At 36.6% G+C, this 16,717-nt stretch overlaps 1 protein-coding gene across 1 annotated transcript; it reads left to right on the top strand.

Annotated features, from left to right (window-relative positions):
- The first annotated feature begins 57 nt into the window (after positions 1-57).
- Positions 58-14,315, top strand: CFAP96 (cilia and flagella associated protein 96). The gene is given in 9 exon segments (XM_081220868.1): positions 58-379; positions 1,594-1,781; positions 3,679-3,851; positions 3,855-3,898; positions 5,700-5,837; positions 5,937-6,012; positions 8,142-8,321; positions 12,396-12,565; positions 14,121-14,315. Coding segments are annotated over 8 exon segments (930 nt in total). The 5' UTR covers positions 58-379; positions 1,594-1,681; the 3' UTR covers positions 14,170-14,315.
- Positions 14,316-16,717: the final 2,402 nt, after the last annotated feature.

Here is a 16,717-nt window from a genome sequence, read left to right as displayed (position 1 = left end):
TCTCGCGGATGGGTAAAGGGCGGGAAGCAGAAGTCTCCATTTCGGTAAATTCTGTTGAGTGCGTTATTCGTTTCCTGCAGACACTCTTACGTCTTTCTTGATGCGGATTCGAACCCTCCACGTATCCTCCCGTAGGGTTCGTTCTTGGAATGGATTCTTCCATAGCCGGGGTAACGCGCCGCAATAAACCCTGCGGCGAGCGGAGCGTGCGGAGCAGCCTCGTAGCGAGGTCCAGAGCGGGAAGCGATCTTGAGGCGCTGGCCCGTGTTCTCGGTTGCTCCTGCGGCAGACTTAGCCCGGGCTGGAGCTGGGACGCTTTGATCTCGCTAGTCGGATTGGGTGCCCTTCTCAGAGGTGACTTGGTCCTCGCAGACGTCAGGTGTTGTCCTTTAGATACCTACATACTCTGAACCTCCGTTTCCCTAATGGGACATCATTTTCCTCATCACCTCAGCCAGTTTTCTGTCCCTCCTTCACACGCCGCCCCCCTCCCCCCTCCCCGGCTCTTTATCCGTACCTTTCGAAGGGAACTTGAACTGTTCCACTGTGTTATATTTAATTATGTTTTGTTTACTAAAGTGTAAGCTCGCTACGGGCAGGACCTATGCCTCTTAAAATCTCAGTTTTCCTCACTTCTACCAGCGAGTCCTACTCAGAGGAGGGGTTTGCAAAACGTTAAATAAATGAATGAGTGGTTTTGTAAATGTTGCTCAAGAAGAGTTAAGTAGTGGACAAATTCAAGGCAATAACTCCTTTCCTTGTCTCCCCCTCCTTTTCTTTCTTTCTTTTTTTTGCGGTACGCGGGCCTCTCACTGTTGTGGCCTCTCCCGTTGCGGAGCACAGGCTCCGGACGCGCAAGGCTCAGCAGCCATGGCTCACGGGCCCAGCCGCTCTGCGGCATGTGGGATCTTCCCGGACCGGGGCACGAATCCGTGTCCCCCGCATCGGCAGGCGGACTCTCGACCACTGCGCCACCAGGGAAGCCCCATTGTGGATTTTTGTTTTGCTGATCTTTGTTTTTATCTTGCCTAGACAGTTGTCCTCTCTTCCCATCCCCTTTGTGAACAAATTTCACCAGGTGGCACATTTCTTACATACATTTAAACTTGAAAGAATTCAAGAACTATAGGGTAATACCTATGTGTGTGGTGCATTCTGAAAAAGTAAGTTATAAATTTTAATACAAGGGACAATGCAGTATGTTTACATAAAATGATTTAAACTGAAAATGACTGCCTTACGTAATTAAGATCTTTGAACTTCTCAGAAGAAGGATGTTGTTTACACAGTATTTATACCACACTGTACAGTAATAATTTTATTATCTAAGACAGATGAATGGCAGTGCAACAGATACGCATTTCCTTGTAATTTGTGGATACTTCACCTGGACAGTCAAGGGGAGGGTTTGTGGTGATAATTTTGAATCCCCATTATTCCCCCTCAGCCCCACAAAGTAGATTCTTTCCCCACATGGTTTGAGACTGTTGTTTTATGATGTAACAATATGCATGTTAACTCTCAGACTGCAAGTAATTTGGACTGAAATTTAGTAATCACCTTTTCCCTAAACTTTTCCCCTGTATTTTTCAGTGTAGAGTAGGATTTTGCTATAGAAGAAGTAGCCCTCAGGGACCCATTGAAGTTACCTATATAGAGCACAGCACCACAAGAAGCAACCATGCCTGTGGAAGGAGGGAAAACAGATATGGAGAGGATTGGGCTCTTCAGTGAGATGGAATATGTTACCGTTGGTGATAAATATGTGTCACAATTTAATCGTAAGTATATTTGGTTTCCTTTACAGCCTAAGAGTGATGTTTTCTGTATAAAATTTTGGCTTTAACGTTTGTTAAATGATATTTTTTAATGGTCTGTATTTTATGGTCTTAATTTTATAAGAGCAGGAAGCTCATTTTATTGGGCTACCCTACCTTCATATATTCTCTTCATAGGTAATTTTATTTCTTTCCAAGGTGCATGGCAGTTTTCTCCCAGAATATTTTGTTTTTAGCTTTTTTTGTTCCCTTAGATGGGACACTCTGCTATGCAGACAGCATTAACATTTGCATCTGAAAAGGCCATCCATGATCACTTTCTCGAAAAATGAAATGCTAAATGAAAAGCTGAGGGATTTTTAGAAGAGTCATAAATAAAACAATAAGAAAGAATACACTGATATGAAACATATCCAAGATACACTATTCTGCACCTTGCCTTTTTATTTAATAATGTATGTGGTATGCTAAACATTGAAAATGGAAAAGGATAAATATGAAAATATTCACTGGAACATGCCTAAACATTCTCTGGAAAGCAAAATTACTATCATGGGTGCCTGTGGGAAAGGAACTGGGTGACGGAATGTGGAAGGAAAATTTATTGTAAAAATATTTATACTATTGAATTTGGAACCATGTGAATATATTATTTCAAAAACCTAAGTTAAATAAAAATCAGTGATACAAATTCACATTTAGATAACCAATTGAATTAAGGGTTATTTGCACTTCAAAAAATTCTTTCACATTATGGAAGGACTTTACAAATTGAGTTCTCCTAGATGCAAATTACAAAAGAAGTTCTAAATATTCATAAAACCAGCCTTTTTTTTTCTTTTTTTTTTTTTTTTTTTTGCGGTACGCGGGCCTCTCACCGCTGCGGCCTCTCCCATTGCAGAGCACAGGCTCCGGACGCACAGGCCCAGCGGCCATGGCTCTCGGGCCCAGCCGCTCCACGGCATGTGGGATCTTCCCGGACTGGGGCACGAACCCGTGTCCCCTGCATCGGCAGGCGGACCCTCCACCACTGCGCCGCCAAGGAAGCCCCTAAAACCAGCCTTTTAAAAATTATTGGGCTACTAGTACTTCACTGTATACCACAATTTATTTATCTGTTCCCCTGTTGATGGACATTTGTGGTTTTTGATTGTTATGAATAAAGCTGCTGTGAACATTCTTGTTTACGTCTTTTAGTGGATATAGGCACTCATGTGTCTAGAGTATATACCCAGGAGGGGAATTGTTTCAGTTTGAGTATGAAATACCCTTCCCCTCCAACCTAAAAATACACACTCACTCACACACACACACACACACACACACACACACGCTTATTGACATCTGACACAAATAGTTTCCTAGCATATTCTTACGCAGTGTTCCGTAGTGTATAGATGGAGAAGCATTGGATTCAGTGACTTGTAAGGTCTCTTCCAGCTCTCAGATTCAGAGTTTAACAGGACCTCAATCTAATTATTAAAATGTTTTAATGGAAGCCTCTTAGGTTTTGTTTTGTTTTTTTTTCGGTACGCGGGCCTCTCACTGCCGTGGCCTCTCCCCTTGCGGAGCACAGGCTCCGGACGCGCAGGCTCAGCGGCCATGGCTCACGGGCCCAGCCGCTCCGCGCCATGTGGGATCTTCCCGGACCGGGGCACGAACCCGAGTCCCCTGCATAGGCAGGCGGACTCCCAACCACTGCGCCACCAGGGAAGCCCTCTTAGTTCTTATTGTCAGTGTAGCCTTTGACACAGACCTTTCAGTAAATGTTTTGAAATAATGTTTAAGAGCTCAAAACTCACTGGTCCAAATCACATTTTGAAACTTTTCAAAGTCGTTTTTCAAGTCCTTTAATTACTAGTGAGCTCAAAATTGTGATATTCCTAATTTATTTTTAAAGGGCCGTTTAATGAAGCTGCAAGCAAAAACAGACAGATGCTACCTGGGGGATCCAAAGAAATGTCAAATCTCCAGGCAGGTTATTTTGATCCCCATTTTGTAAGGATTTTTGAAGGTGAAGGCTACGTAAACCTGAATCAAGTGAGGAGACGGCATATGATGGAAGAAGCCAAATAAAATCTAGGCAAAGCGTTCCTTCCTAGTAATGGAGATAAGAAGCCGTAAGTATTTGGGAAAAAGTCTTAAATATTGATATATCTCCTGCATATCTCTCTCTCCTCCATCCTAAATTAAGTTTTGGTTTTTTCGTAGGACTTATTTATGTATGATTCATTTTCAAAAATATGATTCTTAGGTTAAGTTTGTCTTAGATGAAGACAATTATATTGGATGATTTAGGTTGACAGGTAATTTTGATTAAGTAGATTCTCATCACATTAAATTTTTGGGTATCTCTGTCACTATTCTCTATCAGTTTATACTAATGAAGTCAACTAAATAATGAAAATAAGTTCAGTTGAAAACCTTGCAATAGTCAGATTAGGAAGAAAATTGCCTTGGGCCATCATATCTGTGCCCTTGACTATTTTATCTGCTTTTTAAAACTTTAAGAAAAGTGTAAATACAAAATGTGAAATTAGGAGAAATCTTTTTTGGATAAAGAGGATAATTTATCAAAGATACGTTATTTAAAAATCATGCATGAAGATACATGTATGGGGTTTAACAATATTTAAGTTGTGAAAATTGTCAATGTGAGGTTCTTTTTTTCTTTAACCTTTAAATACTTAAGATTGTGTAGTCTATGTGATATCATATAATATAGCTGAGCTTTATAATATGATGGTAATTCACACTCAATAATGTTGACTCTCAATCTAGAGTTTATGACAGACGAGGATTGGTTGAAAAATAATTTGGGGCTTATTTATGGTTTTGAGATGAGTAAAGCTGCGGTCTTCAAAGTTAAATTATTAAGTTTTTAGTAAGAGTAGAGAATGTCTTCTATTATTATAGTTTATCTTTTTCCACCTTTTCACACTTTTGAGAGGTTTGAATGATTTATTTTTAAATTTATTTTATTTATATATTTTCGGCTGTGTTGGGTCTTTGTTGCTGCACACAGGCTTTCTCTAGTTGTGGCGAGCGGGGGCTCCTCTTCGCTGTGGTGCGCGGGCTTCTCATTGCGGTGGCTTTTCGTTGTGGAGCGCGTGCTCGAGGCGTGCAGGCTTCAGTAGTTGTGGCACGTGGGCTCAGTAGTTGTGGCACATGAGCTTCAGTAGTTGTGGCACGTGGGCTTAAGTAGTTGTGGCTCATGGGCTCTAGAGCGCAGGCTCAGTAGTTGTGGTGCACGGGCTTAGTTGCTCCGCGTCATGTGGGATCTTCCCGGACCAGGGCTTGAACCTGTGTCCCCTGCATTGGCAGGAGGATTCTTAACCACTGTGCCTGGAGGGAAGCCCCTACTTATTTTTATTATTACTACTTTTTCTTGGGTTTCTTTGTTTTCTTCTTAGATATAAATTCAGACGTGCATTTATTGGGTCACTACTTCATTTCTTTTTCATGTAATAGATGTATTTTATCCTTTAAATAACTGTTTTGTATTTTTCAGCCTCCCCCGCCCTCTGGAACTAATATAATATTGTAAATCAACTATACTTAAATAAAAAATAAATAATTTAAAGAAAACAAAGATTCTATTTGTTGTTATAGTTAACTGAATTAATGTAAACTCTTCTAACTTCCTAGAGATTATTAAGTTTTGTTTATGTAGAACATTTAAAATAGGCATAAAAATTAAAAATATTATCTCAAAATCTGTGACTTTGAAAAATAGGGTAAATTAGATTACAAAATAAGAAGAAAAATTTTTTTCTTACCAAAGTTAGTCAAGTCAGTTCCATTGCATATATTTTGCTCCCCTTTTAATAATATTTTATAAATTATGGTAAAATATGTATAACACAAAATTTGCTATTTTAACTTGCTCCTTTTTGTTTTTGTGGTTAAACTGTATTTAAGATGTGGATTAGGAAGTTACTATGGAACAATAGGTAGACCAGTCCCATTTTTCAGCGCACAATCAAAACCCAAAGAAAAATATGAGCCACCTGGAAAGAATTTGTACACAAACCCAGGAAAGAAAGGAACTGGATATGGGTAAGATATTTTTAATACTTTCGTATCATTTGTTTTGAATTAAAAAAAATTTAATTTCTGAACCCTGAAGTCATCATCATTATTGTTTTCCTTCTTTAGCTATGCAGATGTTACCATAGGTAAACAGTTTTCACACTCTGCTGATTTCTATGATGCAGCAAAACTAAATGACAAGGTAAAAGAATCTATTTTAACTTTTTCCAACCTTTCTCTTATTTAGTTGACTTAGAGAATTCACTTGTGATCTAATTAGGGTTTGTTTTGTTCTATCTATTTGTATTACTTGGGCAATGGCAGATTGATGTTTATGAATTGTGATAATTTTACCTTTCTGATATTAGATTCCCAGAATGAACTTTAACCCCTGCTATAGTTTACCACGTCTATCCTTTATCTCTCCAAAAACCAGCTGTGAGACTTCTGTTAACTTGGCCTGATCAACTATGCTCTATTTTGATTAGAAGAGTCCTAAAAGTATCCTGGTCCTTAGCCGTGTTCCCACCACACCCTAATATATTGTGCCTAAAAAAGTAGTGGTAGTGGGCTTCCCTGGTGGCGCAGTGGTTGAGAATCCGCCTGCTAATGCAGGGGACACAGGTTCGAGCCCTGGTCTGGGAGGATCCCACATGCCGCGGAGCAACTAGGCCCGTGAGCCACAACTACTGAGCCTGCGCATCTGGAGCCTGTGCTCCGCAACAAGAGAGGAGAGGCCGCGACGGTGAAAGGCCTGCTCACTGCGATGAAGAGTGGCCCTCGCTTGCCACAACTAGAGAAAGCCCTCGCACAGAAACGAAGACCCAGCACAGCCAAAAAATAAATAAATAATTAATTTAAAAAAATATCCTTACAATCGAGATACTATAAAAAAAAAAAAGAAAGTAGTGGTAGTGCTTTTGGGCTGATCAGGCCATTATGGTGAATGAATGGGATGGAGGAGTGATGGGGAGAAGGGAGGGAGTGGAGAGTAGAGAATGAAAACCTACAGGAGAGAAAGTGAAAGGACGGGAGAAAACGACTCACTTTATTACATGGCAGAAATAAAAACTGAGATGTACTGGCATAAGCCTCTTACACTCACTTTATACAATATTTGACTTACAGTGAAGCATATTCACATTTCTGGAGAGTGCCTACATGTGAAGGAATAGAGGAACCTGTAGAAATTTTGGAACCATATCAACATAATTTAACAATATTGATACAACTTAAAGAATGCTGGTAGTAATGAAAAGTCAAGTTCATTTGGATGTTAAGAAACAGAAATTAAATGGCAACTATTTTATAAGTTTTTAAATTTTTGTTTTTTTAGGCATGCAGTCTTCAATAATTTTGGCTGTGGTGATTTTAAGTGGCAGTGAAATAGAAGGGTAGTAGCCAGTTTTGCAAATGGGCATGTTCAAACCCAGGAAAAGTTTTCTATTAAATTGGGCAGAAACCTTGGTCATTTGAAAATAGGCATCTTTTGTTTCTATGCATGGATTATTCACTTTATATAAAATTCTATGTCACCTACTTTTTATATAGAATAGGAATAATAATGCATAATATTCTGTAGGAAAAATAATACATAATTTATAAATACATACAAGGCAATTTTATCAATGGCTCAGTAATTAGTCTTTCATCCAAAGTGTATGGGTATAAGATACTTTTCTCTCTTTAGAATTCTTACTTTTAGAACTTATTTATAAGTCAGAAATTTTATGTCCCTGGATTTCCTAAAATACTATTGTAATATAAAAGTGTTGTAATGTAAAAAGTAAGTATTCCTTATTCTTAGAAGTAAAAGCTGACATTCTTTTGAAGCCCTATCATATGCCAGGTACTTTGAACACATAATCTCATTTAATCTTTACAACAGCATTAAGGGTGGGGGGAATATTATCATCATTATTTACACTTAAAGAAAATGTGATGCTAAAAAAGTAAGTAATTTTCCCAGTGTCCCTGAGAAATGCTAAAAAGCAGGAAGGAGTTAGGGTTTGAACCAGAGACTGACTTTTTTTTACTGCCTTATATCACCCAGATAGTTGATACAGATTTGTTCAAGTGATAAATAAATCTCTATACATCAAATAAATTTATATCTAAAATGAACAATCATAGCTGTGCTTATTCATAAGTAAGCATATCTTCTGTATCATAAAAATAGAACATAACAAAGGAATGTTTCAAAAAAGTGAACCCAGCAGTATATATTAAAAAATCTACATGCTTATATGAAAATTTAAAGGTATATTAACTCTACATTACTTCCAGTTTGAGTAATTTTTGCTATATAATTTCAAACTCTTTAATTTACAGAAAGAGAATGAAGAACACCATCGTTTACTTAAAGGGACACCTTTCAAATTAAATCTTTACCCAAGGGAATATTTTGATACCAATCCTTATTTGTTTGAGAAACCTTTACCACCAATTAAAAAAGCAGAGAAGAAAGAAGCACTTGCAAACCCATTTAAGCCCTCGTCTCCTGGTAAAAAGGTAAGTTAAAAATTTTAGAATGAAAAAATATTAAGCATTATAAAGAAACGTTGCCTCTTGCTGTCATATTATTTTATTACCCATGTAAATAATAAACTTTTGTTTATATTCATGCCATGAATCATGAAACTCGTTTTTATGAAATTATGAAAAGTCATAAAACTGGATAGCATAGGGAATAATGAAGCTCTTATAATGAAATAATTATTAACCATTTCGTAACCATTTCAAAAGTATTTTACTTTACAATGAAGTTTCTAAGTGCCTCTCTAGATTTAGGCATAGTTTTTCTCAAAACCATAAAAAGTCAGATCATCTTTAGTTTTTGAAGTGGCGATTAAAATGAACTGTCTCCCTTCTGCTGAGGTTTACAACAAGTGTGAATAAAAATGAAAATGCTTCTAACAGTAAACCTTAGTTTATGCTTTTGTTTTTCTTCTGTGAATTGCCTGTTAATTTTCCTTGCGAATATTCTATTAGGATATTTGTTTTTTTGATACTGATTTGTAAGATCTTTTCATATATTAAGGATATTGTTTTTTTGTTGTTGTTGTTTTTTTTTGCGGTACACGGGCCTCTGACTGTTGTGGCCTGTCCTGTTGCGGAGCACAGGCTCCGGATGAGCAGGATCAGCGGACATGGCCCACGGGCCCAGCCGCTCCGTGGCATGTGGGATCTTCCCGTACCGGGGCATGAACCCGTGTCCCCTGCATCGGCAGGCGGACTCTCAACCACTGCGCCACCAGGGAAGCCCAAGGATATTGTTTTATCATTTGTTTTTAAAATAATTTTTCTAGTCTGGTAAATCTTTGACTTTGGTTATAGTGTTTTGTGCTATTCAGAAATGTAATAATTTGATGTAGTCAAATTTATCAGTCCTTTGTGCTGAGTTTATGTCATTCTCAGAATGACTTTTCTTCCCAGCAGTATTAGAAAAATATGCATTCCTGATTTCTTTTACTGAAATGTATTTTGGTGTAAAGAGCAAGGTAAGGATCCAGCTTTTATCTTTTTCAAAATTCAGTTTTAAGGGCAGAAGGAAGCTTTGTGGGAGGACACGTTCTGTGCCTTGACTCTCATTGTGGTTTCAAGCGTGTATACATCTGTCAAAGCTCATAGAATTGTAAACTTAAAATGGGTGCAGTTTATTATACTTAAATTAGATTTACGTAAAACTGATTTTGAAAAAATTCAGTTGTTCCTGATCTCACCGATAGGATAATTAGCACCCCTGCTTTGAAATGCCACCCTTATCAAATCAAAATTCCCACTTTTTAGGGTTTTTTTTTCCTGAATTTTCATGTAATTTGATTGATGTTTATTTCTGCCAGTACCAAACTACTTTTAATTATTTTTGCATTTTAATATTGGGTGGGTCTAGTCTCTTCTTACTCTTTAAAAAAGTTATATGGCTGTTTTCCAATATTTATTATTTAGAACTTTGGAATTATTTTGTAAAGTGCTGGGGAAAAAAAGACCTTTGGTATTTTGCTCTAAAATTAGATCTTTAGATTTTTGCTTGTATTAGCATATTTATATTTTGAATCTTCTGATCTAGAATTCAGCTACTTACAAAAACCTTTATTTGTCTTGTAGATTTTAATATTTTACTTCATGTAGATTTATCTACTTATATTTATTCCTACTTATTTTAAGGTCCTGGTCAATGCTTTTTTCTCCCATCAATCCACTTACATTATTTGTTCTTATTAAAACATCTGATTTCTTAAAATAACTGGCCACTTCATTAAAGTTTCTTATGTCCTAATGGGTATTCTGTTGATTCTCTTTGGATCTTTAGATATATGATTATATATCTGCAAATAATTTTGGTCCTTCCTTTCTAATATTTATATCTCTTGTGTCATGCTCATTCCAATATTTGGATATGTAATGGGGATCATGGGAATTCCTCCAGTGTTCATTTTTATAGATGCCAAAAATAAGAATAAATCAAGAATGTATGTAGAATTATACTGAATGTTTTGGTGTAATCTGTTTAGACCATCTTTTTTTTCTCCATTGACTTGTTATGAGTAACAGTAATAGATTTCTTGGAATGATTCCCACTTGACTGTGTTGTATTAATCTTTAAGTGTAACATTGTGTTTTATTTGTTAATATTAAGTATTTTCACATCAGTAATTTTAAGGGTTGTGACTGGTCTGTAATTTTATTTTTATATGCCTTGTTCTATTTTGGTATAAGTGGATGCTAGCATCTTAAAATAATCTGGAGATTTCCTTCTTTTTCTATGTTCTGTAAGAGTTTAATAGCACCAGAAATATCTGTTCCTTGAAAGCTTGAAAGAATTCTCATAGGAGATGTTCTGGGCTTAACGTCTTGCATGATGCCCATCTGTTTTCCGTAGGTGGTCTCTCTCTTTTTGAGTCACTTTTGACAATATTTTCTTCAAAAATCATTCATTTCATTCAGATTTTCAAATTTATTAACATAGAGATGTACAAAAATACTATCTTACAGTTTTTGATATTCCATATATGTACAGGTTTCTTCCACCCATTTCTCAATCTTAATTATAATATAGGCTTACCTATTTATTTTTTAAGTATCATCTGGTGGGTTGGTTTATTTACCATATATATTTTTACATTTTCAATTCATCTGTTTTGCTTTTACATTAATTAATTAATTAATTTTATTTTCTTAAGATTCCTTATTATTTGTTGCTCTTAAAAATAATCCATGTATGGGCCTCCCTGGTGGCGCAGTGGTTGAGAGTCCGCCTGCCGATGCAGGGGATACGGGTTCGTGCCCCGGTCTGGGAGGATCCCATATGCCGCGGAGCGGCTGGGCCCGTGAGCCATGGCCGCTGGGCCTGCGCGTCCAGAGCCTGTGCTCCGCAACGGGAGAGGCCACAACAGTGAGAGGCCCGCATACCGCAAAAAAAAAGAAAAAAAAAAAAAATCCATGTGTCTCTATCTGGAAAACTTGAAAAATTACAACCATATCTTTGAAACGAATCAAGTTTTCATGTATATCTGACTTAGACACTGTAAGAGAAAGGATGCCTAATTAAATGGGTTATTGTGATTGTATAGAGTTTTCTTGGTGACCATATATAATATAATAAAAATCCTGTTAGTAAGTAAGTTTAAAAGGTCAAAGCAAATGTTTTGTGTATAGCTTAAAAAATATTTTGATTGACTTCTCTTAATAGATTACAAGAAAAGTACAGTATATGGTACAGTATCCATGGGGGATTGGTTTCAGGACTCCCCCCGCCCCCCCACTCTCAGGATACCAAAATTTGAGGAAGCTCAGGTCCCTTATATAAAATGGCGTAGTATTTACATGTAACCTTTGCACATCCTCCTGTATACTTTAAATCATCTTTAGATTACTTATATTTAATACAATGTAAATGCTATGTAAAGCACATGTCAAGTTCAAGTTTTTCTCTTTGGAACTTTCTGGAGTTCTTTTTAAATATTTTCGATCTGAGGTTGGTTGAATCTGAGGATGCAGAACTTGTGGATACGGAGGACTGACTGTGGATTACGTTTTCCTCTCTCTTTTTCTATGTGCTCTTCCTTTATTTTTATCAAAAAAAAAGTTTTTATTTTTAGTATCTTCCCCATCATTTACTGACATTTAGTGAACTCATGTCGTGCCAGGCTCCCTGTTGGACAGACCTTACCCTTGGCCTCTTCTCTCATCTTCTGGTTCTGAGGCCTAACTCCTTTCTCTGTCAGAATACATGTGACCTAGGTCTCATTCCCTCAGTAATGGGCTCACCTCCTATGTAGATGATAGCCTGATCTGATAAATTCTCACTAAAATATTAACTGTTGGCAACAGTTTAGAATATTACCTTCTTATAAATATTTGCATTTTAATAGAGAACTTTTGGAATTACAGTGTCTTAACCCCATAGAATTGGTGGTAGGGAGACGCTTTGGTGATATTTGAATTAAACAGTATAGACAATTTTCTTTAAATGTAAAACCAACTCCATGTACAATACACAAATATGTATGAACTTCTTCAAATCTAATTTTGTTAGAAGCATTTTTACAAAACCACATTAAAATGTCTCATTTTTATTTGTAGGCTGGTGGAATGAAGGCAGGAACATTTGATTCTTACCCTTCACATTCTGCTGACCCTTATGGGGTTAAATTGACAAGCCATATTTCCAGCAAAGCTGCTAAGGTTTTCCATCCACCAGGTGGACCAAAAAGCAGACCAACTGAAAGTATAATGACTTTGAATGTCAAAAGGTAGTAATGTTACATTTAGCCCATAAACCAAGACAAATTATTTTCAGCTTTTAGATTTCTTCAAAATAATGTCTTTTATTTATACATACTTTAAAACATGACAAATTTGGGTGACTTTAGAAATCTCAGCTTCTTTCGTATACCTGCAGAAGTTCTTTCCCATCTTCTGAAATTCCCAATTCAAAAAGCTTAATTTATCTGTACCAAACTATTCTGTTCATAATTTTTAAAGTAAATCTATATAGCACCTTATTTTGAGTCATTTGAGACTTTAGATATATACAGTTCAGTTAGCAGTACATGTTAACATTGTCTGTTTCTCAGTCTTTTGACCCTTGTTAAATTATTATCTCTATGTGGGCCCCAGGCTCTCAGTAATTGTGTGGAATCCTAATGACACTTATTCTGTTCTTAACTTTCAAATAACCTATGAAAGCAGGAAATATTGTGATTAATTAAAAATGCTTCGAGGAAAAGTATATGTATATTATTAATGTATCATGGAACTTCAATTTTACCTAGATTTTGAGCACTCTCAAAACTGAAAAGAAGTTCTTAGAAGTTCAGAGTGTAATTTAGAATAGGACAATCCATCATTCTTTTGGTGTGTGTGCAAGATCATAAATAACTGAAGAATTCATTTGATTACCTTTCCACCTATTCATTGGAAAACTTTTAATGCCAATTTAAAACTAACTTACATATTTCTAACTTCAGTGTAATCATAGAATGGATTAGGTAAAGGACATCAAATTCACATTCTTTCCTTTTGTAAAAGCAGTAGTACATCTTCATCACTTGTGGACAGTGATTGTAATACCAACATCATTATTATGTCCCAGAAGTAAGACCTGCCCTTCATTATTTATGTAATTTGACTGTTGTCTATAGGAATAATATTCTTTGTGGGTAGATGATTGGTCTGGGAAACAAAGATATGGAGCCTTTTTTCCATGTGTTTGGACCTTTAATTTATCCTTTGGCAAGTTACCTATCAGTACTCTGGCCAACTTTAGTTATACAATAGAACTGACAGTAAAATTGGAATTTTCCTCACAACACTCACCCTCAAATAGATGGAATTCTTTTGGTGCAGGGTGGTTTCAGGTTTTCTGGCTATCCAGAGGACATATCCAAGAAAGCTGTATGATGCCCTAGCATGTATGTTTAGAGCAGAGTAAAGAAAAAAGTAACTGGTTGTTCTTTGGGAAAATCAGAAGTTTATCTTTTGTTGAGTAATTTTGAGTTTATTCAATCCCTCTTTTTTTTACATGATCACAAATATTATCCTAAATCAAGTTTTAGCTTCTTTTATCCTAATTTTAAAACTAATAAACCTTTGGGCAATAGCATTTAAAATTGGTATCATAAACCAGTTATTCCCTCTTAAGTTACCTTTTAAAAGTATATCTGACATACAAAGTGAAGCTTTTTATTTGGTGAGAAAATTTGGTTTCAGATTGGTAATTTTTTATTGCAAAATGTTTTTACAATAATAAACAGATGTATTACCTGCACCTATAAAATTAAATGTGCGTTTATTTTCCAATTTTAGGGCACTAAATATGAAGAACTACAAGACTGCTTCAGTACAGTCCTATTAGCATCTGGAAGACAAATAGCCTTATAGGTCCTGACAACCAAAAATTCATTATCAAGTGCTCATTATTTGAAAAAATATAAGATATTGTGGAACAAATAGCTCCAGCATTAAAAGAAATTTAGGGCTGTGACTCTAATACTCTTCCATCTTTTAGTACTATTACATAATAAATAAATAGTATTTGTTAATAATTTAACATATGCTTGCTGATCTGTGTTTAGATCTGTGTTTCTGAGGAGATGTTTAGGAATGTTTAGAAATGTTATAAAATCTTGAAGTGTAGTCTGTCATTTGAAATATTTTGCTCCTAACGTTAAAAAATTGCAGGGTTGGAGGGTAGGGGTGGAAATGGGGGCTGGAGGGGTAGAACATGCACAGTGAATTCTTAATTTGGTGTTCCTTCTTGGAGGTATTTGAAGGTTGCGTTGATAGTTATCCTAGTGTCATAGCCCGTTAAAGCATTCTTAACATCAAAGAGAAGTATTGATCCAGTCATATTGCATAGATTCATGTATACACACATTATATAGTGAGGCAGATAGCTCAATCTATGTGGTATCGTGCCTTCTATTTGTGGCCTATGTAGAGCATCAGATCAGCCACTGGCAGCCTCAGGATGAGCAGGGGGAAGGGAGAGTGGGGATGTACTTTAAGTTCAGTATCTTACAAAAAATGGCCAGGTTCCAAGATAGGTGCAGTTGGTCTTTGGTGTCCTCTCATGTTCCTCGGTAGCTGCTCAGAGCTGCCTCTCTCGTACCTGCCTCTCTAGGTCTTACCCTCTCCTTCCCAAGTTCTCTCTTCACTCGTCCTACCACTTAAAAATATCTGTTCTTAAAAGATATGATTTAAATACATTACTGTAATTCATAGTGAGGTCTCTCTCAATAGTCCTCATTCAGTTGGGGCAGGGTGGCGGTGGTATTTAAAAAGAGAAATTTACAATATCTATTAATATAATGTATTGCGGGAATTATTTTTGATCCGTGGTTTTTTCTTAGTACTTGTCTCTCTGCCATTCTAGACCTGTCAGAGCTGAAAACCAGAATATATAGGGGTGGCAGTAGTCTCCTTCTGGACCCACTTTTTTTTCAGTGGGGGGAAACCATGTCAATCCAGATCCACACCTGGCTTTTCAAGGGATTGTAGATGGTACAGAGAATTTTTAATGTTGTCAAAAATCTGTTTTTATTTCCATGCCTCATAACCGTTTACTTTTTTCTAAAAGAAAATATTTTTTAAAAGATTTTTTAAAAAGACTTAAACTTTTCTAAAATATTAAAAAATTTTGTTTCCTATCCAAAGGACAGTGTGGAATGAAGACCTTGAAGACATTGTCAGGGGTATAATGAGACTCAAAGGGGAATACATTTGTCTTCAGAATAGCAAAGGTTTTGCCAGGTGGACAAAACTGAATAAAAACTCATTTAGTTGCATATTGATAAATGTTACCAAACAAGCTTTATAAGTATATGCATTATTTTGAGGAAGAGGTTTATATATTCAGATTTTATTAAAATCTAAATAATTGCTCATTTTCACCTCTGCCTTTTGTTAGCTATTTATTTCATTAATGTGCCTCTCATAACAATGCACACTTCATATAATTAATTCATAGATGCAAATACTAATCTAATGCCTGCTGAAGGGTGTAAGAAGCAGTGTGACAGTTGACAGAGCTTATCTAGAGTTTACATAAATATATTGTGTCAAATAGAGAAACCAGTAATAGGAATAGTGAAGCCTATAGAAAAGTTAAGATTTTTGAAATGATCAGAAATAGAGGAACGTTAATTAAAAAAAAAAAATTAGGGGCTTCCCTGGTGGCGCAGTGGTTGAGAGTCCACCTGCCGCTGCAGGGGACACGGGTTCGTGCCCCGGTCCAGGAGGATCCCACATGCCACGGAGCGGCTAGGCCCGTGAGCCATGGCTTCTGAGCCTGTGCATCTGGAGCCTGTGCTCCGCAATGGGAGAGGCCACAACAGTGAGAGGCCCGTGTACCGCATAAAAAAAAAAAAAAAAAGAAAAAAAAAAAGAAATAGAGGAACACATACAAATTTGATTTGAGGGGCACAAACTATTTACGATGCCCATTGTTTTCTTACAATTAGTGTCTCTCCTTTTAGTTTTGAAAATATAACAATACAATACAACATTAGGTGGTTTCCTGTGAAACAACTTTTTTCCCCAGAGTCAGATGTGAAGAGTTAACATTAATGGACACTGGTGTCCTGTCTCTTGACAACTCAGGCGTCTAGTTATCTACTGCCCATTAGGATGCCTGTATGACTTGAGTGGTTTTCTGCATCCACCATCAGAGAATAAGGGAAGAAATAATATGCTTGCTTAGTAGTTGTTAATCTCTGTTATGAACCATCCAACCACACCTATTTAAGGCTCAAAGTTGAAACAAAGATTAAGGATGTTAACCTGATCATGGAAGAAATGCTTAACTTTGAGAGAGACTTAGATCAATAAGAAGCTCCAACAGGAACTGGAGGGAATGTTAAGCAGTAGCATAGTGTATTTTTGGAAACCTTACCTTGCTTCTT

The sequence above is a fragment of the Mesoplodon bidens genome (genome assembly GCF_964165515.1).
Source record: "Mesoplodon bidens genome assembly, chromosome: 20".
Taxonomy (NCBI): Eukaryota; Metazoa; Chordata; class Mammalia; order Artiodactyla; family Ziphiidae; genus Mesoplodon; species Mesoplodon bidens.
Note: the sequence above shows the minus strand (reverse complement) of the source record. Positions and strands in the feature narration are given on the sequence as shown.